Here is a 27,643-nt window from a genome sequence, read left to right on the forward strand (position 1 = left end):
GTAAAATTGAGAGCGGGTCTGCTCTTATCCTCTTAACTTGGCAATTAGGAGCAAGTGCTCCTTGTACTTAGGGGTTTTGTGCCCTGTAACTATTGTGGTGGTGAGCTGAGAGCTCAGAAATTAATCTTGGGGGCTCTGTAAATTCTGAAATTGTTAACCTGCTACATGGTACCTGTTACATCTTTGTTATTTGTTGTCATTTGTTGATTTTGAAAAAAAAATATAACCTTTGTTAAAGTTTTAAATTAACTTTAATTTCGTAAGTTGAGACTTATACTCGCCCGCACCTTCTTTCACCTCTAACTAGCACGGATAACTCCGTAACAAATTGTTAAGGGAAAATTGATTTCTACCATTGACTGACCTTACCTTTAAAGATTGCTTTGTTCATGTATCAAAATTATCAATACTTCTCTTGGTTTCTTCCCCAATAGCAATCAACCCATCAGAATTTTGTAAATATTTTCTCTAGCCAATTAAAGTCGGGGGGGGGGGGGTACAAGAATTCAGCCTATAATTAAAGAGTTCTCGAATCTTACCCTCAAAAGTACTATAAATCCTAGGCGCATCAGGGAAGTTTTGTCTTCTTCATAGCTCCAGTCAATTGAGTGCCGCGTGTCCTAACGTAGGCGGTGTCAGCGGGCGGTATTCGGATGACACGGTAAAGCAACGTAATGGCAGATTTTTTTAAAAACATGTGATAGCTCCTGTAGATATCTTGAGAGGAATGTTTACGTCTTTTATTTCATGTATTTGATGGCTTAAATGTAGAATGTTCAGCCAGTCTGAGGACTCTATCCTGTTCCCTACCGGGAGATATGTACTGTAAGGGAACAACGAGTGGTGACTCTCTGTCCTGTTCCCTACTGGGAAATATGTACTGTAAGGGAACAACGAGTGGTGACATTCTGTGCTGTTCCCTACTGGGAAATATGTATTGTAAGGGAACAACGAGTGGTGACCCTCTGCCCTGTTCCCTACTGGGAAATATGTACTGTAAGGGAACAACGAGTGGTGACCCTCTGTCCTGTTCCCTACGGGGAAATATGTACTGTACGGGAACAACGAGTGGTGGCCCTCTGTTGGTTCCCTTGCAACTTGGCTTGGGGTGACGAAAGTTTCTAAACCGTTCAAATTCTTAACACTCTTTTGAAATTTAATGTTCTCATTTAGTCACACCGCTGTAGAATAGGCTTAGCCTCTGTATCATTGGGCCATAGGCCCACTTAGGGTTTGAGTATTTCTAGAAGGAATGCAGGTTTTCTGCCTCTTTCACTTTGTTATTGCCGGTTATAACCAGGCCATTCGGTATGGGCTCTCATGCTCCTGTAAATCCATTTTGGGGTGTAGAATTGAGTCTGGTGTAAATGATGTGAACTGGCTTGGGGGACAGAAAGTTATCAACTGTTAAGCAATAGACAAGCTGTCGTAGGGGCTACCTTGTGTGAGTTCTTTAATTAAGAGCAACCGATAGGGTGGAAGTTTCTATTTAAAAACTGATGCCTCTGTGAGGTTGGACGATGCGCAATCTCCCATATTGTGTAAAGGATAAGAGGAAATAGTGATCTTGTAAATTTGGTTCTTGCAACTCAGCTCTCTTCTCTGTAAATTAACATCTGTAACTTTATCCCTACGAGAGCCCTGCCACCTCAAATTCAAGAATATTATTTCCGAGTGCAAAGGCTGACTGCATGCACTATTATGAAAGTCGAAGTGTACAAACTATCTTTGAAGGGATTTCGTCCTCTATAGATCATATTTGTGTTTTGCTTCCCGTCCGCAAACGTTTAGGGAACTTGAGGCCATGTGCGTGTCTGCGGAAGGAGTAAAATATGCCGATGCTCTGGGAGTCGCTCACGACCCACCACCTTCTTCTAATCTCGGTCACCTCCTCGTCAAACTTTCATTCCCCGCAAATGCTGTGAGTGTGGGCCGATCACATAAGAAACAAGTGTCCTCTATTGAAAACAAATGAACCTTCGTCTCCTTCAGGCTGTTTCAAAAATTATGTGGATCATGTACACACCTGTAAATTACAAAGTAGTACTCCTCCACGTTCAACCTCTAGTAACAACAGCTGACCGGCTGAGTCGTTTCCCATAGGCTTTCTCACCAGAATTGGCTTTCATTATTTTGGTACTTCAAGGTTTTCAACACTTCCTTATCATCGCGCCAGCTTTAAATCTGGCCAATAACAAATTTTCTGAAATTACTTTTCAGCCAATCACAGGGATATTGCAGGTTTTTGGTTTATCAAATAAAATAAGAGGGTGTGTCCGGATTTATTCTGGAGCCTTCTCGAACCCTCCTCTAGGGTATATAAGCCTCGACATTTCCAAGTTACCTTGTCATATTGATCGACGAGGCTCGGAGTGTGTGTGTTAACTAGGACAGGGAGCGGCAGGCAGAACATCAGCCCAGGTAATTGGCCACCAGTTTCCTATCTCTGTAACTATCTCCGCAGACTTACCAGAGGGGAACTGTCTAACCATCCCCTTCCTAGGAATGTAAAATACTTCTTCTCATGTAAAATTTAATAAAGATTTAAACTGTAAATCGAGGATAGAGAGTGCATTACACTCTTGAGTTCTCCTTCAATTTATCGTGAGGTGACTACGATTTTGTAACTGTCTCTGTTTCTATGAAGCGGTGCTTTTGCAAGGCTGTAAATTGAATCGGTTGGAGCAATATGCTTTGGAATATTGTGTGTAATTAAACGCTAATTTGGCGACAATGCAAACTTGTATATTTGAACCCCAAAACTGTTAAATTTCCAATTCTGGGCTTTTCTATTCTGGTATCAAAATTGTCATTGTACCTGATGCATTGGTTTCCCTTCTCTGAGTGAAGAGTTTTGTTAAGTTTGAGCTCTGAAAAGAAATATAACCCTTTCTTAAAGTATTAAATGCGTTCCTGATATTGTAGTTAGACCCATTCAAGCCCACACCTCCTTTCACCTCTCTGCGTTCCAGAGATACCCCGGGGTCTTTAATGCTCTCCACGGGCGAAGCTGTTCTGAGTAGGCTGCTAGATAAGGTCTTCCCTGATATTAAGTTTGAATATCTTTAACGATATTTAGATGATGCTGAGACCTTCGAAGAATATCCAACTCATCTGGGGGAGGAACTAAAACGCTTTCATAAAGCAGGTTTGAAGGTCAAGCTGTCAAAAGTATATTTTGCTGTGTCACCTGTTGGGGTGTAAGTAGATCATTACCAGGGGCGAATGCTGGTCATGAAAGTCAGGCTTGCTCTTCCATTCGTGAAAGTTGGTGGGGTGGGACATGCATAGTTCTGAATGAATAAAATTTATAAACCCAAAAATCGCTAAATCACATGAACATTTTAATCATGCATTCAAACTGGTTACGTCACACCTTCAAGAATGGCCAAAAGAATAACAATCAGACAAATTTTATAATTATTAACAAATCATGACAAGCCAGTGATTATATAATTTAAAGAAGTAAACGTCAAACTATGTACACAGAAAAACTGCAACTATTTATTAGATCTTCCTACTTGAAAACAAACTCTACTCTGCGGATTCTCTTTACAAAACCATCAATAACTTCATCATAGAAAGAGGACTGTAATCTAATTTTTGTAAGCAATCCTTTTTCAATGGACAACATAGCTGAGATACAGAGAACGAACGTACATATTCTCTGTTTTTCTCCCTGTGCTGTGTCTTTAAATCTGGCAGCGCCGGACAGGGCCTAACATTCTTAATAATGTCTGTTTTCTCTTCGATAGTCCTCCGAGAAAATAGATTTGATAACAAGCTGTCAATAATGCACGGTTCGGAACCCATTGCAGCACGTCAAATCATTCAGAATAGATGATCAGGAACTTACAGTACACTACTCACTGACACAACACACCAGATTTGTAGCTCTCAGACCAGAGCTTCCAACTACACATTACAAACGTAACAGCTTGCAACCGGCCTTGGAGAGAAGAAACCTGCGCGCGCATACATTTCTCGCTGTGTCGACAGCTCCGCTGAAGCTCCTAAGATACGAGCAAGCCTCGCTGGACTCGCCAAGATAAATGCAACATGCGATTTGTATAATGCAGATCTATTACAGATACGGTATATATTGTAATTTTTTTAACTCGCCTGCTTTAGAAAAATATTGCGCTTGCGCAGCAAGCGTAGCATGCTCGGAGAAATCGCCCCTGATCATTACACAACGCAAGTCATCTGTAATTTCAACCCTCCCAAAGATGTTGAAGGGGCAGCCATATTCATCGGCATAGTACATTTCTTTAGTAAAATCATCCCTAACTACGTTAATCGGGTGGCACCACCGAATCTTCTTCGCAGGAAATGTGTCAAGTTCGAATGGGTCCCCTCTCAACAGGTCGCTTTCGAAGATCACATACTAGTCTTCTACAACGCCCTTGTCTTGTTTATTCCAGATTTCTCTACCAAGACCGACGCTGCCGTTCTTCTTAAGGAATCTGAACTCGGAAGGCGACCCATCGTACCTTGTCACCTCAAGGGATCAAATATTCTATATGCGAGTTAGAAGGACTGCTTGTGCTCTTTACTTTTAGTACGTTATATTTGAATTAGAGACCGGCTATCAGGCCCTAAGCTTGTGCTCGTCGTACCGGGCATATCAGCTTCTTAGGTTGATGTGATACATTCGGTGATCTGCGAATATGGTCACAGAAGCATTAAGCCGAATATTTTCCAATGATCCTACTTCTGTTGACTCGGAGGAATGAAGTACGCCTTTCCTTTCCGCACCTTCTGGTATAAGTGTGATCCTGACTGATGTCATACGGTAGCTAAATAGATCCGGTGTTGGCTATCATTTTGGAAACCTTTTCTTCTTTGAATATGTCGTCCGCTGTGTTTTGAGGAATCGGGTTCTGTGTTGCCCCTCAAGGCACTATTAAAAGATAAGAAAAGTGGTTCCAGCAGATCTAGTATCTGCGATTTTCAAATTTTACCATGAAACACCTTTAGGGGGACATCTGAGCATCTTTAAAACTAGAAAGAATATAGGAGAATAATTGTTTATCTGGAAGAGTATGGACAGCGAAACTAAGGATTTGTTTAAAGCCTGCAAAACTTATTTCATTAACAAAACCCACGTTGTCTACCAAAGTAAAAAAAAAGTCATCAAACCAAACCTCTCGCCCTATGGTGCGATAGTATATTGCTTATGTCGGATCTTTCCCACGATTTGAAGGGAACGGGAAAAATTTTATTCTCGTGTGTGTAGGTGGATGGTTTTACACGATTCTCATGGCTGTTTTCATTCAGACTTGCCACTGCACAAACTACTATTTCTTGTCTCATTGCTATACTTGTAGCTTTTGGACCATGCCAATTATGTTGTTTCAGATAACGCTAAGGCGTTCACTTTTAACTTATTTCGTAAGATCTGTTTGCTCTATCCACTTTAGATGTCACTACGTCAGCATATAATCCACAACCATCTCTTACTGAGCGGGTTAACCTAAATCTTCGTTCCTCTGTTATTGCTTTTCACCACGAAGATAATTCCCGTTGTGACACGTCCTAACATTGGTTAACTCGGCGCATGTTTTCTCTTATGTTTACGTGTGTCTCAAACACTACCGTCTCCAACTTGTAGCCTATAAATGAGCAGAGACAGAATATTCGGAATCTACGGAGAAAAGCCAGAAGCGATTTTAAGGCATATCGTAAGAGAGTATGAACGTGGACGAAAAACCACGAATTTAAAAGCCGGAGATCATTTCGTTCCCGCAGGCAAGTTTGCCCCCATATTTCATTTGATTTCCTGGCCTATCTCACTCCTTTTACCCTTTTCGTGAATAATCCGGAGACCTAAAGGACTTTTTGTGTTCACCTACCTCAAGTCAATCCTGCGTGAAGACCTTTAGATTTTTCATTATATGCCACCAAGTGATTAAGTTGCTGAATTAATGATATTTCTTTTCTTAGGTTATTTATGAGTTTAAGTGTCACATGAAGTAACGTGAAGGAATCCATCTTCTCCTTTTTTTAAAATCAAAAGTTAAGTACATTCTTAGTTACATTCTAAGTTAACCTAGGTTTGTTGTTAAAATTCTGTTGTAAAAACCTTCCCTTCTTAGGCCCCTCCCTCCAACCCTGAGTCAGAAACTCCGTGTGCTCCTCCTCAACAGTCGCCAAACTCACCTACACCATAATGGAGCACCATCTGAGAAGCACTTACTGTTGCCCCAAAATTCAACGTTACAGTGCCCTACATTCATCCGAGTCACGTCATATCAACCTGCGAGAGTTGCCGGCGTAGGGTATGGGCCCGTCTTGCTCCGGCCTGAAGTCCATATAAACTGCCTCCTTTGGGACTGTAATCACTGGGAAATGCGTACTTTCCAAACCGACTCACTGAAATGGAAATTGCGTATGGCTTTTAGTGCCGGGAGTTCGGCTCGCCAAATGCGGGTCTTTTGACTTGACGCGCGTCGTGATGAGGATGAAATGATGGTGAAGACGACACATACACCAAACGTATTTTGGCTATGCGTCAAAGATGGGAGGCGTTGATCGCTCTGTTCTTTCTGTCAATAACTGAGGTTGAAGGGCACAATAACATAGATCGTGCACCAAAGTGGAATTAAACAAGAGAGAAAGAAAACTGGAGAAACAGAAAGAGCGCAATGTAAGGACAAAGTTATACTAAGTATAAAGTCGAGCGGCTCCCATAACATGATAAAGAAAGGCTCACACAACTCATCAGAGCGATCCACTAATTATTATAACGGAGAAACGCGTTCGGGAAAAGATTGACGCCATTTTGTTTTTTGAAATGTGGCGAAATTAAAACAAGGAATAACAATGTTTAAAAAGGGAGTAAAATGTATCTCCGCCACGAGACACTGATAAGTACAAGGAAGAGTAATAGCAATGAATTCAAACCAATCAGAGAGTAATTATGAATCAAGGTGTGGATAGTTATACATAAAAGAACGGCTGCGTTTCAAGTTCGAACTATTCGCCGTTCGGTCAGCTTGGAATTGTGTCTCTTTTGCTTCCCGTTCTGAATTTTGCCTCTCGATCACAGCCAGCGCATTCTCGCCTCTCAGCCGTCATTGCCTTCCTCAGCAATTTCTTTATCTATTTTATGAAGTGAAACAATTTTCTCGTTCCGCGGTAGACATTAGTTTGGTTCCAGCGATAACCAGAGCCGTCTACATTTTACAAGCCGGAGTCATGTAAGTTTGGCAACGTCCAGCGGAGGCGGAGGCGAAAGCGCGGGAGCTATCTGTGTATGTTGATGTGTAGTGAACTTCGTGTTGTGTTTATTTGTATTTTTCATGGATATGTTCGAGTATATGTAACAAGGTAGGTGACTGAGTGACATGCGTAGAACCTATTATCGAAATACGTGAAGGCATGCCCGAATTTGGGTTATTAATAACACGTTTCGTGTATTTGCAGATGCCCAGAAAATGTGTCGTAGCAACTATGACATCAAAAAGGATGGTTATGTTACCTCATTTAGGTTTCCTTCTGATGAGGAATTAAAACAAAAATGGATTCGTCAAGTTAAGCATGATAATTGGGAACCTGGGAAGGATTCAGTCGTGTCTATAAAACATTTCACAGATGATAGTTTTTCAAAAGGGGAAACGTTTTGTGATAGTAAAGGCAATATAACTGTACAACCACCTAAACCTAATGAACTTCTTCCTAATGCATGTCCAACTATTTTCCCAAATTAGCCCAAATATTTGTCATCAAAGAGTGTAAAAAGAAAATATCCTGAAGATTGGAGACTGGAAATTAAGAGTAGGGAAAACAAGAGGAAAACAGATTTGGAGGAATCAAAGCTTCAAGATAACTTAATAGCTGACTTTAATCATTTAAGATCCCTTCTTCATACCAAAATTGACATGTCAGTATGGCAGATCAGTATCTGTAATGAATTTCTTTGCATATACAGGTTAAATCTGGATGATTTGCCAAATGTAAGTAATTTACTAAAAATTCACCAGGATATGCATGTGACTGTATATGTTAATAGTTATCAGGTGTCAGTCAAAGACATTAAATGTTTAGCTGATGGTAAAATCTCCAAGTGGTCTCAGCTAAATGAATATTTATTAAATTATACAGGAGCCACTGCCAGTAGTGTTAGTGTTGAATGTGTACAAAATAATGTACTTAAAATGCTTGACAAGCTCATAGAGTTTTGTGAGGTTAGCAGTGAAAGCACAGACTTCTCATCTAACCTTGTTTTCTTAAGGGAACAATTCGAACTTTGTACTAAAAGGAAAAAGAGTTACTCAAAAAGTACATTGGTTGTTGAACTGTCAGTCTCATGCTGCTTATTGTTCTTTGCGTGAGAGTGGTACACTGATACTACCACACCCTAAGTACCTTGAAAAATTAGCAGCAAATTTACAAGTGTCACCTAATTCGGAATGGGAAAACAGAAACTTTCTTTACCGAGTGACAAGGAATTTATCAGACATTAAAAAATATGTAGTTTTAAGTCTTGATGAAATTTATGTGAATCCCTCTCTTGAGTACAAGAACGGAGTACTCATTGGTCAAGCCAAGAATAGCCCTTTACAAGAAGCAAGAACAATACAAGCTTTCATGGTGCATTCTGCATTTGGATCCTTTAAAGAAGTCATCTCTCTCACCCCAGTGAAAGCACTGTCCGGAGATATTTTATTTAACCTGACAATGAATGCTCTGACACTTGTTCAGAATACAGGACTAATTGAGTCGTATGCGCGAAAAAACGTCTATGTCACATTCCCTAAATATTGAGAAAAACGGCAATAAAGATAATTGTTGATCGCGGGACATGGCTACGCGAGAGAATGTAACATAGACTTTTATTCCGTAAATCAACATGTTATAAGTGCACGCGCTCACTCATTCGTACATAATGTATGCAAGCAGAGGAGAATAGTGTTATTTTAAAGTTTTATTCTAATTATAATGATTTGGTGCGTACATCTTTCCACTCACTAGGCTCACGTTTCCTTTTCCTGCATCTGTTTTTCGTCAACTTGTATATACTGCTTCGGGACAACAGTATATTACGACCACTACTATCGTCTGATTGCATGATTATGGTTTCGATGAGTAACTAAATACACTCAGTAATATAAGACTGAACAAACCAGAAGAATCTCCGGACTGGAATGTGTTTTTTACATTGCATTCAATTCGTGACATTGTCGAGCGCTCGCGCGGGAAACGATGTAATATAGACTTTTGTTCCATTACTTTTCAAGTGCATTTCTCTTCACAATTTCCGGAATACTACAGCCATCTGTTGAGATATGCTCAATCTACCTGCAAATACATATCCAGGACACATCATAGATGTTTGTTCCGTGAATCTCTCAAATTCCACAAAAATGTAACATAGATGTTTGTTCGCGCAGACGACTCAATTGTTATGTGCATAATATGTGACAACAATAGGATAAATAAGAATATGTTTAGCAGTATGTGTTCATTGTTAGGAAGTGAAAGTCCATATTGTGAACCAAATCCCCAACACAAGAATTTACAGATATTTCTCATGTTTTATCCTGTACATATATTTAAGAACATCAGGAATAACTGGCTGAATCAGAAAGACAGAGACAAAACTTTTATTTTCCCTGATTTTGAAGTAGATCATATTATCCGTAAGGCGTGCTTTAATAATTTAAGGAACCTTTATGTGTACCACAGTCATGCATCCAACTTGATTGCTACAGCTTTTAAACTTAATTATAAAACGGCGTATCCCAACAATCTTGATAGGCAGAAAGTGTTACTTGTTGATAATCTGTCCCATGACACCACCATAGCTGCTTTAAAAACCAGTCAACTAGATTCTAATGCCACTGCAATTTTTTTAGAAATTATTAGTAAGTGGTGGCGTATTGTAAACGTCAAAAGTGTAAGTAAAGGAATTTGCAAGAGGGACCACAATCAAATGCCTTTTACTAAACTAGATGATGACCGCATTCAATTTCTTCAACATTTCTGTGAGTGGGTAAGCAGTTGGGATGATTTAAATTTGGTTCATGGTCACTTAACAACTGACACTTCAAGAGTTTTGGTACATACCACAACTGTCCTCTTATCCAATTTTCATTTGAAACTGTGAAACCAAATTATTTACTGTTAGGGAAGTTTCAGAGTGACAATCTGGTAAGAAGGTTTGGTCAGTACAGACAGCTTAGTGGTTGTAACTACAATGTTACTGCACTTCAAGTTATAGAAAGTGAGAAGAAAATTAGGATTAAAAGTGTTCTGGGCTTGCACTCATCTAGGTATGGAAAAGTGCAGTTCGACTGTAGCCAATTTGAATTTCGATAAGCGAAATTTGTCTAACTGAATTGTTGTTCATTATAAGAGGAGTGTGGTTTCTCTGTACATTCCCTGGCTCTTTGCTGCTGGATGCGGCTTTAGTTATCTTCGCTCTCCGTCATTGAGGTAGTAAATTACCTTCAGAAGAGAGATTTACTTTCATTTCTTGAGAACGTTTCTGGTTCTGTTTCTGGGAGATAATTAGCCTGGCAGCACCACCGAATGATATGCGGGTATAGGAATTACACAAAACCGGCGGAGGAGATTTTGCCATTGCTTTCCTCACCTAATAACAACACCAGTGTGAAGTCGTATTCAAGACCAGCCTGCTTCAAAAGCTTTCATACTGTCAGAGTCATAAGTAGGAAGTAAATAAAGTACACGATTGTATCGACAGGTGGCACTTCAGTGGTACTTGCGTTTGGACACACAACTTTTTCCGGCATGAGACAGTACTTGTTAGAGATATTCGTGCAACAATGAGAATTATCGACTCGGTCGAATTGCTTGTACTATGAATGCAGAAGAAAGTTATGAAAAGAATACAAGTATTTGAAAGCAAAGAACTTACCAGCACGAGAAGTAGGACCCAGATGATCTTCATATTGACGTAGGGCGTATTCTGACAATGGCCAGTGCTTGCCTTGATGAATATATACCTGAAGGTGTGTGAATATCGACATGACAATGTAGTTACTGGGCTGAAAGATAAAGGAAAGTACATGATAATATTGCATTTGATTTACTTCCTATTGTTTAATTTTACGATTATCGGAGAAAAAGGAAAGTAGAGTCATATATTACAGGAATGTGACGTTCAATATTTCATTTCATGCCATGACGTGACTGTACTGGCCATTTTCTCGTAATGTCACATAATTCAATGCGAGGTGACAGTGGGTTGTGTGGGCGTTCAGTGCGATTGCTTCTCCCGATACATAATATGTGGATTCTTGAAGTGTTATCTGCTCTTATTTTAATGTCTGCAATAGTAAAAATAATGTTAATAATAATAATGAGTAGTTATTGATGGTGCATCAACAAAGAGAGCTGTTGGCATAACACGGAAGAAATCTTATAAAGAAAGTTATAGGGGGTCCACTGTCTGTAATTCCTTTTTTTCTACCAAATTTTCAAATATTTATCCGTTTTAGGTCAACTCAAGACCGAATCGGTGGTTTTTACATTTCGTGTCTGTTTGTTTGTTTGTTTGTCTGTTTGTCTGTTCCATAATTACGTCGAAACGGCTGGATAGATCTCAACCAAACTTCATATTTAGAGTATAGGCCTACTCATCCCGAGGAAGGTTTCGATATGCATATCATTTTAAAATCTTTGAAAAGACGGGGGGTTTTATAGGAAAACCACAACGGTTTTCCTCGATTTTCTCTTACACTATTGATTTTCTGTAAACTCTGTGGACCGTATGTGAAAGGTCTCTTCATTATAAACAACTTTCGTTATGTTCATAATTTACCTTACTCTTCAAATGACGGAGAAATTTACTATTTTCTGCCGATACCACGCTCTGTATTGAGTGACCGACAGACCGACAACGAATACATGGGTTACCATGGCAACGTCTCTGACTGCTTGCCAGCAGGGAAGTAACATATTGCCATTTTCCTCATGATTCCTTTAAATTCGTGGTTGTTCCTTGGGTAGAAAGCAAGAGAGTCGTCAATCGGCCATTCTGCGGGTTATTGGTGGAATATCATTGGAGGTTATAACCGTCCTCGAATAGCTTAAGTAATAACACAAATATTCATCTTCTTATCTGATAACCTAAGAATCCCTTCGCCTAAATTTCTCTCCGATTACCGCTTTCTTATATACATAACTCACACCGGCATAATTTATTGAGGAGCATTTGATTTTCCAATACATTCACTTGGTATTTACATATTTGTCGTCATCCGGATGTCCATTTCAACTTACTAAACTGTATTATTTTCTTCCTTAATTACCACGTATGTATGCGAGTGCTAATCCCGAATGCTGGACACTCTTTTCTTTGAGGAAATATTCTAAGCTATGCAAATGTATAACTTTTGGCCCAGGAAAATTCCGAAATATGGATGCAATTTTAACGACGGTGCAGACCTTCGTTTCGAGGTTATTGGTGGCTAATCAGTAAGTCGTATCACAAATCAGAAAGCAAATGGCGTTTCATTTTGGAGAGATCTGCAACTTTTGTCCTATGACTTTTCGTCGTATTTCTATCCCTAATACGTTAAATACAGCTGTATTTCTCGATTTCAAGTTGATTTTGTACTTTAACACGTATATGTTATCATTTGGCACACTTACAGGAAAGGTAGAATCATGACATTCGGCACGCACATTGACATGACACTTGGCCATGTTATAGCCAAATTTTATGATTCTTGCTGTCACATGACTATCAAAAATATATAGTATGTGAAAACTTTACAAAATTTCACCCCACTCAATGACTCTAACTCAATCCAACCCATAAATATAGGAGATACGAGAAGATGTCACAGGACCAACCATGTAGAGCACTGAAAGTGGCGTATGATGGTAAAGTCCGTTTGTAGATACGTCGTACAGTTTCAGTGCAGTAACTATCGAAATAAAGGTCTGCACTTCTAGAGTGTGTCTGTACATTGACAATTTTGGCGAAATTTCCGTACAGTTATCCGTTTCAGGTGTAATAATGACCATCTGCATATATTCAGTTTTGGTGTCTGTCTGTTTTTTTCTTTTACTGTCTGTAACTTGGAAACTACTGGATATATTTCCACCAAACTTGATATTTAGAATCCATCTGTCCTTTGGTAAGCTTTAGGGTAAATATTGTTTCTAAATCCCTGAATTGACTGGGGGATTATACGAAACAGAAACCGTGATTTTGCATTCACTCAAAATATACACAACCAAACTTAATGTAAATTTAATGGAAATTAATTTCTAAGCCTTTTTCCTCATGTGCATCATTTCAATACGAGGATTAATAAGGGAGATGTCATTAACGGACCGTTCTCCGGTACAAGTCCCACCGGACTTAACTCAAGAGCGGGTGAGTGTAAAGCGTATTTTTTACAACTTGAAAACTACTGAAGATATTTGAGTCAAACTTTACATTAACATCCACCTGTCCAACGGCAGGTGTTAATCATCAATAAAATTTCATGTTCCCGGAATGGACTGGCGGTTTATAGGGAACCGAAATGGTTATTTTACTCTTACACAATATATACAGTACAAGACCAACCTGACTGGAAATCGACCAAACGTGATGGAATTCCATCTCTAAAACTTTTTTTCATGTGCATTTTTTCGACAGGAGGATTAATAAGGGAGATATCATGAATGGTTACTTTTGCAGGTTAAGTCCAGCGGATATAGCCCAAAAGGTGTTGTACGTGGAGCAGGTTCCTTATCTATCTATGTAAATAAAATCGTAACGACTGTGTGCCTGTACATTGACTATTTTGGCGAAATTTTCGTACAGCTACACGTTTAAGGGGTAATAATGACCATCTGCATATTTTTTGGTTTAGTTTATTGAAAGTCCTAATTTTTACACTCTTCACCGAAAACCCAGATTGCGGCATAATCTGCCAGTCGAAGAAGGATATTGAAATTTGGCAAAATTATACGTTTTAGCCTGTAACGGACGGAAAACTTCCAAGATCTATAAATTTTGCCCTTTTTACCCCGAAGAATATCGAAATATGGAGGCAATTTTAATGATAGTGCAGACCTTCGGGAAGTATTATCACATAACGAATGGCACAATATCCGTTCAATTTGGAGTGATCTACAACCTTGGTCTTACGACTTTTTGTCGTATTTCCATCCCTTTTACGTTTGATTTTTCTCTATTAAGTAAATTTGGACTTTTCACATACATGATTCATACCTTCCATCACTTATAGGAAAGATAGAATCATGAATCTCTGCACGAAAATTGGTCCACCCAGTAGCCATATGTGAGCCAAATGCTATGTATGTAGCTGTCAATTATCCGAAAAGAAATGCAATGTGAGAAAATCTTACGCAAATTTTACCCTATTCCACGTTTCTCACTCAATCTGACCCATGAATCGATGAGATATCATAAGACCAGCAATTTAAGCCGCAAAATCCGGCGTCTGCTATTGCAATCAGTACTCCCCACACCGACTTTGACTGACAGTAGGAATGGGGTCCTTCTCCAATTCCTGTGTAACTGGCATTAATAAGGCAGGCCTACCATTGTAATGAATAATTCACTTCTCGACTTAACTTGCAGAAGGCAAGGGAGCATGCAGTTTTGTTCAAAACTCCACTTACCCCATTGTGTTTGGCTGTAGGCAAGCGTTCCCGCAGTTATAAACAGAAGTACCCATCAAAAATGTGACTGTCATTAGGCATACTGGCCTGGTATTTTGATGGAAACTCACCAACTTGGTGTGACTGGCAGTAAGCTGGCTGGCAGTTGGAAAAGGGGCCTGTCATTATAATGATAACTACACAACTCAATTTTGACTGGTTGTAGGGAAGTTTCCTGCCATTATAATAATAACTCCTCAATTTGTAATATGTCTGGAAGTAGAAAAAGGGGGCTGTCATTGTAACGGAAACTCCCCAAATCGATTGTGACCGCGCAGTAGGCAATGGGGCCTGCAATTATAATGTAAACTTCCCAACTCGATTGTGAATGGCAACAGGCAAGTGAGCCTGCCGTTATCATCACAAATCCGCAACAAGCACTTTACATTGTAAGCAACGTATGGGGACCTCTCCATGCTGTTTCTCGGATAACGCTAAGAGACATGCTATTTTAAAACAATCTTATTTACAGTATTTAATTCAATATTCGTATACAATGCAGAATACCGTAGTGTTTAAATATTTCCTTTGCAAATTCATCAGATGATAATACAAATTATGTGTATCTAACGTTTTGAAGTAGTTAGTAGTCATTGTTTACTCATTGATCTTGCAACAGGCTCTTACATTTTACAGTTGTACTTTTACTACCATCTTACTACTTAAAATACACTACACTTGCAACTATCTCTTCCACACATTAAATGACATAATTATTATTATTATTAATATTATTACTGTTATTATTTTAATTACTTTTAAGTTTATGTCGTGGGTTGCCGTGGGATGAGAAGTGTCAGGTTTCAATGAGTGGACAACTTAACACCACACATTTTGAACTTTTATTTGTATCCCTTTTTCTCTAAGTTAAAAATTGATAAATAGAAAATCTGAATGAATAACAACAGTATTAATGGTCTCGTAATCTCTATCAAGAAAAAGAAAAAGGACTTAGAAGTCTGAAAATGAAGTACAAAGTTTACGATTGTTAATAGCTTGGTTGATTGACATAGGAAAGGGTGTTAATGCTCTTGACAGGAACAATATTCTACAAAGAGCATGTTTGCTCCGATCATTTATACAACATACAAGTCTGAGCTTCAAAAGGTACTGCAGTCCAACCTCGCAGAGGCATCAATTTCTTATGGCGCACTTAATCCATCGGTTGTCCTCATCACGTAGCCCCGTTGTGGGCTTTTCTATTGCTCAAATAGTTTATAACTTACTGTTCCTGAAGGGAACTACACATCAGAAACATTTACCGAATAAACAGGGGAATGATTGCCTTGCCTGGCCACAAACCAAAAGGCTTGGAGGGGAAACACTTGCAATTAAAGCCGTAAGTGGGCTTACAGAGGCTAGGCCTCTTCTACAGCGAGAAGTGTTAAAGATATTTAGAGATATTGTCACCCCATGGGAACCGACAGACGGTAATTAATCCTTGATCCCTTACACTGCAAGTTCCCAGTAGGGAGTCCTCAGACATTTAAACCACCAAATTTAGACATTTAAGAGGTTGAAACGTTCCTCTCAAACTATGCGCAGCAGCTATGAGAATTCTGCCATTACTTGAGTTGCTGGGCCCGCGCCCCTGCCTCCTGGTTCACGTCAATACACTCTCTTCACACTGGAGTAATTCAGACATCACGGCCTTAAAGCTTAGCACTTCTGAAGGAAAGGTTCCAGTACACCTCACTGATAGGCTGGATGACAGGACACACCCACAATTGAATGGATGAAAACCATAACGGTATAAGTAGCATTTTGGTCATTCAGAGAAAAAGGCATTTAAACATCTTAACACTCATATAAAGCATGCTACTTGTAGTTATACCACCCATCACTAGAGCTCAGAATATTACCGCTATCACTTGTATCTCCTTGCTGCACCCATTCAATTTTAATTGGCGAGAGAAAATATTTACAAGTTTCTGATAGGTTGATTACCATTGAATAAGGAACCAGCTTAAGTGTTGACAATTCTGATACATAAACAAAATAATACTCAAAACCTAAGGTTTGCCATCAGCAAAAATATTTTTTTTTAATTCACTAATTAGAGTTCATCCCGCTAGAGGGTGCAAATAGAGCAGTTAAATACCAAAGTGTCTTGTAGTGCACTAGTTCACGTGCCTTGTAGAAGGCACTGGCCGGGCGAGATGTACCCCCGGTACAGACCTCCACCCAGTATGGTTTTACAATGCGAAAAACAGCTTGAAAACTTGAAATCTTGAGATATGTTAATATTGAGATAAACATATATAAGTCGGAGTATATGTTGATTGAGAGTCCATTCATTCTGGCTTGTGTTTTCCTGATTATTGACATAGAGTACCGCTAGTCTTGATATCCTTGCCAAAGTAGTCCAAGTCCGGGAAGTAGTGCCCAGGGTTGACGGCAGGAGCGGCCACCGTTGCCGATGTTTGGATGGGGTCGCTCTGACCCCTTAGGTACCCAGAGATATTATCCTCCCGGTATATAGAGTTATGAAGGCAAGGTGATGACAGCCAGGGACCAAGGATAGAGTAGGAGGTTGAGTCCAGGCTCCCGGAATCTCGTAATGATGACGGTCCCATAGGAGGTCGTTTATCAGGCGTCTTAGTCGGAACGAGTTAGGCACTTACCCCGTGCCGGCATCTCCGTCAGGTTGATACGACATGGCCTCGGATGGAATTTAGGCACTGTAATATTCAATTTTGTAGGGACATTGACTGCTTTTCAAAGGGTCCTTCATATGTTATAGATAAGGTTCGCGACTTTGGAGGAGAAGCACACGGAGTGTTTTGGAGGCAAGGACGTCAATGGCAGATTAACTATAACTTAGAGAAAGGAAGCATTTTAGTAACGTACCAAAGTTAATTTAGAATTCAACTTAAACCTGTAAATAAATTCTGGTTTACAATAACCAACAGGAGCAGGAGGCCTCCTTTACTTTATTTCCAAAGTACTCTACTTAAATGAATACATATCGTAAAGAAAGAAATACAATTCATTCAGTAACATAATCACTTGATGGCATTTTCCAAACAAAGCTAACGACTCAGCGTCGAATTTACTTGCGATAGGTGAACACGAAAACTCCCTTCGGTTTCCGGATTACTACCCAAAAGGGTGAAAGGAGTAAGAAAATCTAAAATAATACAGGGTCCATGAAATATAGGGGCAAGTTTGCCCGCGAGGATACAATTTTTACCATGACTTAATCTCCAATCTTTAAATTGGTTGGTTTTCATGCATGGTCATACCTCAATTTTACTATTTTATGAGATGCCTTAACATTACTTCTAGCTTTTCTCCATAGACACCGGATATTCCCTGTATCTATTGTCTCTCGCAATGTCTGAATTATTGGCCAAAAATTGGACAAGAGTGTACTTGGAGAAAATTTGTGGGACTCATGAACAACCGAGTTAAAGCTAATGATAAGCAATGTAACGAGGCGTCTCAACGAGAATGATTTTCGTGGTGGAAGGCAATAAGGGCTGATCGAAGATTTGGTTTAACCCGCTCAGCTCTAGATGGCTGTGGGTAATATGCCGACGTAGTGACATGTGAAATAGAGATATCGAAACAACACTTAAGAAATAAACTGGAAGTGAACGTCGTAGGTTTCATAAGATGCAAATATTGAATTGAGACAAGAAATTGCAGTTTGTGCAGTGGCAAGCTTAGTCGGAAACAGCCATGGGAATCGTGTAAAACCATCCACAAAGAATGAATTTATTTCCGTTCCCTTTAGATTGCGAGAAAATATTTACGAGTTTCTGCAGAAGGAACCAGCTGAAGTGTTGACAACTTTGATGCATAAACAAAATAATCCTCAAAACGTAAGTTACGCCGGCGGCAAAAATAAAGTTTATACAATAATTAGATTTCGTCCCGCTAGAGGAAGACAGTAAAACGAGGATAGAAAAACTAATAGCTGAATACCAAGGGATCTTGTACTACACACGTTCAAGGTTGTTTAGAAAGATGGCACGGTGCAATTATTATTATTATTATTATTATTATTATTATTATTATTATTATTATTATTATTATTACTAACAAGATCACACCAACCTCTTCAGAGTCGACTCAGGATATCAGTACTGCCACGTAAGATGAAACTTTATGTATATATATATCAATCATGCCTGAAATACAAGTGTACGATGAGTGTATGATGGGTGTGATCAACAGCGCAAAGTACAGCATCTAATAGGAAATGATGATGTGATATTTTCGTTTAGTTATTTTTCAATAACACTTTTATTATCCATTACAAATAATTTATGACACTTCAAGCTCATTTTCTGGCTTACTGAAGTACCCTAGTTTGTAAAGAACTTATAAGCACATTAAACAAATTTGTAATGAATATAAGAAATTGCGTTTTGTTATGCTAAGTTTGTATTTGTACAACGCAGAGCTATGGTACATCTTACTGCGTGTTGAATATTCATGTTTAGTTATATATTCCTTTTTGTTAATATATTTGTGTAATTCAAGGGCATACAGCTGCTTTGTTTCAGCGGATAATGGACATCTTCGCCTAATATTGCTTTGTTGTACATTATTCGTAATATAAGGTTTTCATCGGCTTACATTGACTTGATTACGTTCCTTAAGCCCCTCCCATGCCAATATTCCGTAAATAAGTATGGTCTGAATCGGAGCGCAATAAACCTCTCCTAACAATTTCGTAACGGATATGTAATTTAAACTGTGAAATATTTCAACAGTTCTTCAAAGTTTATTACTTAAATCTATGGCGTATGCATATATATTACGCATTTCGAGTATGCATGGACTTGAAAATTATTTAAAGGTCGTTCGAAGCCCGATGGAATTGTACACAATTCATAAGAAGCGGTTCTTACTAGTAGAAAAGTTGGCTATCCGACTGAGCGTTCCATCTGAACTGCATCCTACTGCCATCTGTGAGCGCAGCGTGAAGTTCAGCGCTGCTCTGCCAATTAACTATCGTGTTCGACAATATGTGCGTAGGTTTTTTTCTACTTGTTGTTGGAGATCGTGAAGCCAAACTGTTGGAACTTGGTCCCGGATACTTGGTTTTTTAAAAGAAACCCGATCAATAAGATGAAGACGGGCGAGATGTGGTTAATTTTGTACCCTGGTTAAATTTGTGGCCAGCCGACCACAAATTCTAGTTGGATTTGTGGTTTGTTTATCAACTTGTATTTGCTTCCGAGAAATTGTAAGTACCCTGCATGATGAAATCTGCATGAATACCCTTTCCCACCGAGGTATCTCCACAATGTTCAAGACTTTTGGTTTGGACTGAACAAGTAATAATAATAATAACAAGTTAAAAGATTCGAATTGCGAGTATGTTTTAAACTACGGTTATCAAGAGGAATTTCATTGTCACGCGGTAGCCTTTACTCTGGCGTTAGTAAGATGTAATGTTGTTAAAATCGGGACTCAGGTTTATTATGTGTTGGTAAATTTTCATTTCAAAACTTCTTGTAACAGATAGTTAAGCGTCATTTCGGTGGATCACGGATGAAAATCGGTAAGTTGGAGTTGTTTGGTCGATGTCTATCTGATAATGTTTTGAAGCCATGTTTTAATCGCGACACGTGATTCGTTTCTATGGGAACTGTTGTAAACAAAGATGGATTCCGTGTGTTGAAAAAACAGCTGATGGCTGTCGATTGTATCTTTGATCTGGTGTGTGGACTCGTATTGTACTCCAGTTTACTAATTCTAAAATTGAAATACGTCTTCCTTTCCTATGATTTAATTTACTATTGGGTTCTATTTCGTCTAAATCTTGGTACCATTTATTTGCCACTTCGGTTATTTCTGTGAATTATACTAGACGTGTCGAGAAACAAGCCTCAACTTACCGTTAATTATTCCACTACTGCTCTACTAATTAAATTGATTAATTTGGTTTTCGAGGATTGTGATCCCAAGGTTTATTTCTTGTATTTTCAAGGGTCGACCCAAGTTATATTATCTTTTCCTTTAGTATGATAATTTTCTTCTTTTATTTTAATCATCGAATTGTAGGTTCGAAAGTTATTACTGTCCTTTGAGAATTGAAGTCCAGATCCATTAAAGTTGGTTTAAATTTTTAATGTGTCTTTCCTTTAGAGTTAGTATATTCTCTTGGGTTTGATTCACATAGCCTCTGGCACCGAGTGTCCGTTTTTCATGCCTTTTCTTCTTTGGACGTATTGGTAAGTATTTCATTTCCGTAGTTTTCTTGTAAGGTCCAGTGTTGCCAAACTACTACCGATTGGGAAGTTTTGGAGACACCAAGGTAGAGTTGGTTGTTATACTGTTGTGTTGTAACAGTATTTGGTAGCTACGCGTGGGTTTGAAGTATTATTACTGCCATGTTGGCTACCTTTGGGGACTGATTTATTTATAATCAATAAGTTGTATTGCTCTCACAAGAGAATATACTGACTGGAAAAGGAGATAGGTCTATAATTGAAAGTGTAAGAGAGAGTGTAAGGAGAAAGGCAAGGTTACCTTTAATTTGATTGGAATTTTCTGTTTCATGTCCAAAATGTCAGCCCGGTCTGTTTTACTGTCACGCATGTTAAGGAAAAGTGAGCTGATATATGAACTGGAGGTGCGCGGGGTGACCTCGTGTGGGTCGGTTCCGGGTGATGTTGCATTACTTATGGATTCCTTGGATTGTCCGGTAAAGCCTAGAAATTTAAACTACGAATTGGGTGAGTCAGTGCAGCTTTTTAGTAATGCATTAGCTGAAATCAATACTGTTGTGAAGGAATTAAGTGACATGGAACCTTCGGCATATCAAGTTAAAAGGTTAAAATCCAGAACTAGTCACTATACCAACAGGGTTCAGGATTTAATATCATTGTCACCCGAACCTGAATTGCTTGCTCGGTGTACCTCCTTGCTAACCTTTCTGTTGAATTAGATATAATCATGAATATGAGAAATGTCAATGAACTTACCTTGAGTGATGGGTCTAGGAAAGATGAGAGTGACAGTCAGGAATTGATTAACGCTTCTGCTTTCCCTGAATCGTCGCGTAATGAATCAACTCATTGCTGCGCTCTTGCTCCTGTTTTAGAAGGCTTTTTAGCTAAACCTAATGGTGCCCCTAATTCTATCAAAGAGTTATTCAAAAATTTAAAAATATTTTCGGTTAACTCCATTGATGAAACTATTAGATTTATGCGCTTTATAGTGGAGTTGACGGAATCCGCCAATGTTTTCTCTATGGACTCCCTAGGTATCTTTAGGGTTCTATTCCCTTACTGCGAGGGAATATTAAAGAAGGAAATTTCTAAGGCTATTAGTAATAATCTAAATATAACTGAATTTCATGAGCTAATCCTATCTAAATTTATCCCATCCCTTGCATTACAAAGTTTAATCCCTAAACATTGTTTCAGGACTAAGTTTCTGCATAAAAGCTTGTTAGCATATGTTCTAGACCTGAAATTTTTTTGCGAAGTCTTCAAAATTGTTGTACCTGAAGATGAGATGGTAGCGAGGATTCTTAAGGGAATTGCTCCACAATACAGATCCTTCTTGTCGTTAACTAGGACTCCCACTACCTTTGCTGAGTTAGAGGAGGCGTGTTCCTTCGCCGAAGATGTTAAGTACGGGGATGATCACGTCATGTTAGCTATCCACCTCCTCCAGCTCCTAGTAACTCCTCATATTTTTCCTCTCACACTCCTAGTAAAGTTCAGGGTAAGAAATGTTATGCGTGCGGGTCGAAAGACCATCTCAGGAACAAGTGCCCTTCAGTTAGAAGTAGAAGTGGTGTAGTCCAGAACCAGAGCACCTGTTTGTTTTATTTGTGGTTCTAGACAACATGTGAAAAGACAGTGCCCTAATTTCAACAAAAATAATTCACGGTGACTAGTAAGTGAAATTAATGAATTCCATGAAAGTATGCCTAAGCAAAAGCAGTTAAGGGAAGAGATTCGTGTCCCTCAAGATTTGAGAATTTCAGGGAGGGTAGTAGTATAATAGGATGGTTCGGCGGCCTCCTCCTCCTCCCGCGGGAAATTTGAATTTTAGCGGGAAATTTGAATTTTGGCGGGACATTTGAATTTGTAAACAAAGCCACGTACTTTTTGACAGCTGCCATCGACAACAACGCATCGCTAACCTCACTGCTGCCACTTTAACGGGCCTAAACCTCAGTGGTACCAACTTAACCTAACTAGTGCGAGATTTGAATTTGTAAACAAAGCCACGTGTTTTTTGACAGCCACGTGCTTTTTGACAGACAACAACGCATCGCTAACCTCACTGCTACCGTCTTGACGGGACTAAACCTCAGTAGTACCAACTTAACCTCACAAGTGCGAGATAAACAAAGCCACGTGCTCTTTTGACAGCTGTCATCCGCCATCTTTAAACTACAGAGCACCGTGCTGCCCTCTTTATCGCAGTAGCTGCAAATTCGTCACCTGTCATCGGCAGTGCTGCCATCTTGGCGGGCCTAAACCTTAGTGCTACAAACTTAACCTCACTAACGCGAGATAAACAAAGCCACGTGCAGCTGTCATCCGCCATCTTTAAACTACAGAGTACAGTGCTGCCCTCTTTATCGCAGTAGCCGCAAATTCGTCACCTGTCATCGGCAGTGCTGCCATCTTGGCGGGCCTAAACCTTAGTGCTACCAACTTAACCTCACTAGCGCGAGATAAACAAATCCACGTGCAGCTGTCATCCACCATCTTTAATCTATAGAACACAGTGCTGCCCTCTTTAGCTAGATACCTGTGGTGGCAGGCAATTCTACGTGACAACAGCCATCTTTGAGCACCGTGCTGCCCTCTATGTGGTGGCGGCAAATTCTACATGCTCTTGTTTGGAAACAAACACAAGCGCTTTTCTTGACAGCCATCATCCGCCATCTTTAAGCAACAGAGTACAGTGCTGCCCTCTATGTGGTGGTGGGAAATTCCACGTGCTCTTGTTTGAAAACAAATCCACGTGCTTTGTTTTGACAGCTGTCACCCGCCATCTTTAACCAACAGAGCACTACGCTGCTATCATGCGGGCAATTTCGTTAGCTGTCATCCGCCATCTTTAATGAACAGAGCACCGAGCTGCCCTCATGCGGAGCAAATTCGTTAGCTGACATCCGATCGCATACCCGCAGTGATGCATGTTTAGACTTGAACACACATACTACTGTTCAAAACTTACTACAACTTGAACTGCATACTAGAGTTCGATGTTGTTGAACACTGCATTGTATAACTAGAATCGAGCACTGTTTAGAAAGAAAAACAAAATATCTTCTCAACATACCATTTAAGCTGCTCTTCCTCCTCTATCAAGCTACACCTCTATCGAACGTGCATTGCAAAAGCAAGAGTGTGCAAGTTTAGACTTGAAAACATACTACCGTTTATAGTTCGATGTCGTTGAACACTGCATTGCAATCAAACACTGTTTAGAAAAAGAAAAAATTTCTCTTCTCAACATGAGCTAGACAATAACATACTTACGAATCTGCTCAACACCTTTTTTCTTGCTTTTCATCTTTGAGTAATAAACAAAACTCTATCTTGCAAATAAGGAGCGGGAGGAAGGTAATACCTAACCAAAAATAAAAGAATATGCCAATTCTACATTATTTATTTACATCTTGTAGGTACAAGTTTTATCTCGAATCATTTTACCCTAGTGATGTTTGCGTACTTCTCCTATTCTCGACGCAATTCTTGTATGTACAAGTTTAAACTTGCCGTACTACGCTCTCAGCGTACCTCTCCCATTCTTTATACAATATGTACAGTGAATTGTGATGTAAGACAGCGTAACGTATATATTACAAAGTACACACCTCTAGCATAATGTTTACACACATCTGCTTTATGTAAAGTAGTACCTATCAATACTACTATGCCCCCAGGCTAGAGTGTTGGTAGAATTTGGAATGACAAACCGTTTGCAATCATCACTATTAAGGGCTACCTTACTAATTAAATGAGTGTACAACTGGTGCTTCTTGCTTCTAATGACAGACATTTGCTTATGCAAAACAGGTGGATTACTTTCAATGTTATTGTTATAGTTTTCAAAACTTAGCTGATTCTGAACGACATTCTTTTTAACCCCCTTCAATCTCTTTATTTGTAGTTCATTTAAGAGTTTTATGCAATATGACTTGGATTTAGTACCTACAAATGAATCGATAATATTCCCAGCACATTCATCTTTCATTTTACCTAGAACCTTTTTGTTCACTAGCGGTAGATGATATTGATTATTTTCAGGATTGTTACTTGTATCAAACCTACCCAAGTCTGGCTTTATATCATTGTAATAGTCATCAGTTTTGATTTGAAAAATAAACGAATCGGTATCTGTGTAGAGCAATTGCGCATTATGCGTGTATTTCATCATATAATCATAATGGAATTCATACATGAGTGTTTTAGCCAATTCAATTACAGCAAAGCCGACGTAGGTAGGTTTGTCATACTTAACCTTAACACGATTCATCTGTATAATAAGTAAATTCTCATGTATGATGGTGCAGCTGTGGAAATTTGGTTTACTTATTAAATAGTTAGCACCATACCTTTTCTTAATATTTTCCCAGTTTGTAATCAATTTTACATCAACGCGTTTGTCAACATTTTCCATAGTCTTACCAAACATACTGTTATTCATGAGCTTGTAGAAATCTTTTTCAAACTCGTTAACCGCATTCGTTTTTAAATTATTGTTCAGATCGATATATGGCTTTAGCCACGGTGACTGATTAAATTCTAGTACGCTATGAATTTTGGATAACTTCAAACCATGCTGCAAACACTGTTTTAAATTTCGGTAATGAATGATATACTTAGATTTATCACACAAATTAGCAATTAGCATTTTCGTCGTTGATGCGATGTACGGGGAATTCACATTTTCAGGGCAGAACGGTAAGTCATGATGAGAAGTGTGTAACAATTTAGGATACTGTAAGTGAACTTCGAGGAAATAGCCTTTATCAGCTTCATCGCCTAGGGCGTGCAGCTGTAAAGCATCAATTTCGCTCTGCGTTAGCCAGCGGAAACCACTCACCGGTAGATGCTGACTCATTGCCCACCCATACTGATTATTAGCATCGAGATAAACGATATACTGAGATTCCTGACTAGAATCGAAACTCGGCATGTACTTATTATTGGCCTTAGAATACCGCCCACTGCACTGACTTAGACCGCCTCGAATAGACGATTTTATAAAGTGCACCATATCAATATCAGTTAGCAGTTCCAAATTCACCTGCGTGTATTTTAACATGGCATCCCAACTTAACCCAGGCGCAGTAAAATACTGACATGGGTCAAGGCTGTAGGTTTTCTTGCAAACACAGAGAAAATTTCCATAAACATCAGCTAAAAAAAGTACATCCATCTTTAAATATAAGTCGGAGTATTCACCTAGCGTTTGAATGTGGAACTGCTCCCAGATATGTTGTGCATGTAAATAGTCATCATCACTAATATCTGCTGAATTCAGCGAACTGTAAAAGGATTGTTTCGATGGTAAAGCACGTTCTTCGAGGCGTTCTAAGCAGTCAAGATATTCATAACAAAAAACACCCTTACGCTGAAGTAAATTAAACTGCGCTTCTTCAGGAAAAACGCGTCAAATTTCCGTAAATTGTTCTGGCTGTAAATGACTAGAAAGTTTATCGAGGCTACTCGCCATAAAGCGAAACGACTCAAGGAATCTCAGTTTTATAGAATGCTCCTCATCTACTTTTACAGACTTTGCAAACGCAATGTACCGCTCTTTATTCTGAGGGATTATATCTACTTTTTCATCTGAAGCTCCAAATTGTGAAATGATGAAATGTGAGTCGTAACCAGATAAGTTATGAAAAATTACAGGGATAAATTTAGGAACTCTGTACTTAAGATTACAGCTATTATGAGCGACACATCTGTAGAAACCAGTTAAATGATCATGATCAAAGACTTTAGGGTCATTTTCGGAAAATTTCTCATCACAAATGCCACATTTTGTAGCACGTCCATGATCATTTAACTGAATTTCGGTGAGTGGCTTCATAGGAATATTACTATTTAGAATACGACCAAGACGAACTGCATCACTTTCAAGTCTTTTTAAAAATACTTTAGCAGCATCAGGTCCTCGATACAGCTCTAACTTGTTAAGCGTACTATCATAACTGCACTTGATGTAATACGCGAAGCTATACGGGACATGCATGTGCGTAGTATTAGTGAAAGCGTTGTCAGGATTAGGTGAGCATGTGTTGCATGGCGTGAGGATGGCTCCAAAGTCTGCATAAATCACGAAAGGTACCCACATCTGCTTGTGAAAATTTGTAAATTTTAAAACATTATTGCCTGTAGTAGGTATCTCTGTACGTACATGATTGCAGTCATTCTTGGAATGCTTCGTTAACTGATCTTCAGTTCTAAAATACTGCAAGCATCCATCACATAGGCACTTTTTACACCTTTCTTTGGACAACTGACTACCAACAAGTCTACTCAGATTTTTAATCCAGCAAAAGTGGCTATTCTCACTATTTTCGATATAGAATAAGTTAACATGAGTACTCTTCTTATGACACGTATAATACAGAGGACCTACTACAGACTTTTTCTCTACAACATACACATTAATGCTAATATTATTTAGTTCCTCAAATCGCTTAATATCCTTTAACTGCCCAGGAAATTCTATACTATCGAAATTTAGCTGCGTTGAATAGTGTGGATACGATGATGTTCTCTTAGCTACGTCTGATTTAGCAGGATTTAAAGCCGACATAACCGCCCATGCAAATATGCCTCGTCATTGTTTTGGATGTTTACAACAGCTTCTTTTCGCTGAATCCATGTCGGCAGCTCGATGTACGATGAACCTCGCATGGGATTGTACTTATTGATGTTAACTTCTAGATACATTATTTCAACTAAAGCCCACCCTGATTCCTTTTCCTGAAATTCCTCGCTCTTAGTTGAAATAATGTTAGAGACATCCCTAAGTA

The 27,643-nt window shown here is 39.1% G+C and overlaps 1 protein-coding gene across 1 annotated transcript in view; it reads right to left on the reverse strand.

Moving 5' to 3' along the window:
- Window positions 1–10,925, reverse strand: part of LOC137503148 (C-type lectin lectoxin-Lio3-like) — a 93,872-nt gene extending 82,947 nt beyond the window's left edge. The window contains exon 1 of the mRNA XM_068230623.1: window positions 10,886–10,925. Coding sequence (XP_068086724.1) covers window positions 10,886–10,918 — 33 coding nt within the window. The 5' untranslated portion in view covers window positions 10,919–10,925. The remainder of the gene's footprint in view (window positions 1–10,885) is intronic.
- Window positions 10,926–27,643: the final 16,718 nt, after the last annotated feature.

Source organism: Anabrus simplex, chromosome X, assembly GCF_040414725.1.
Source record: "Anabrus simplex isolate iqAnaSimp1 chromosome X, ASM4041472v1, whole genome shotgun sequence".
Taxonomy (NCBI): domain Eukaryota; kingdom Metazoa; phylum Arthropoda; class Insecta; order Orthoptera; family Tettigoniidae; genus Anabrus; species Anabrus simplex.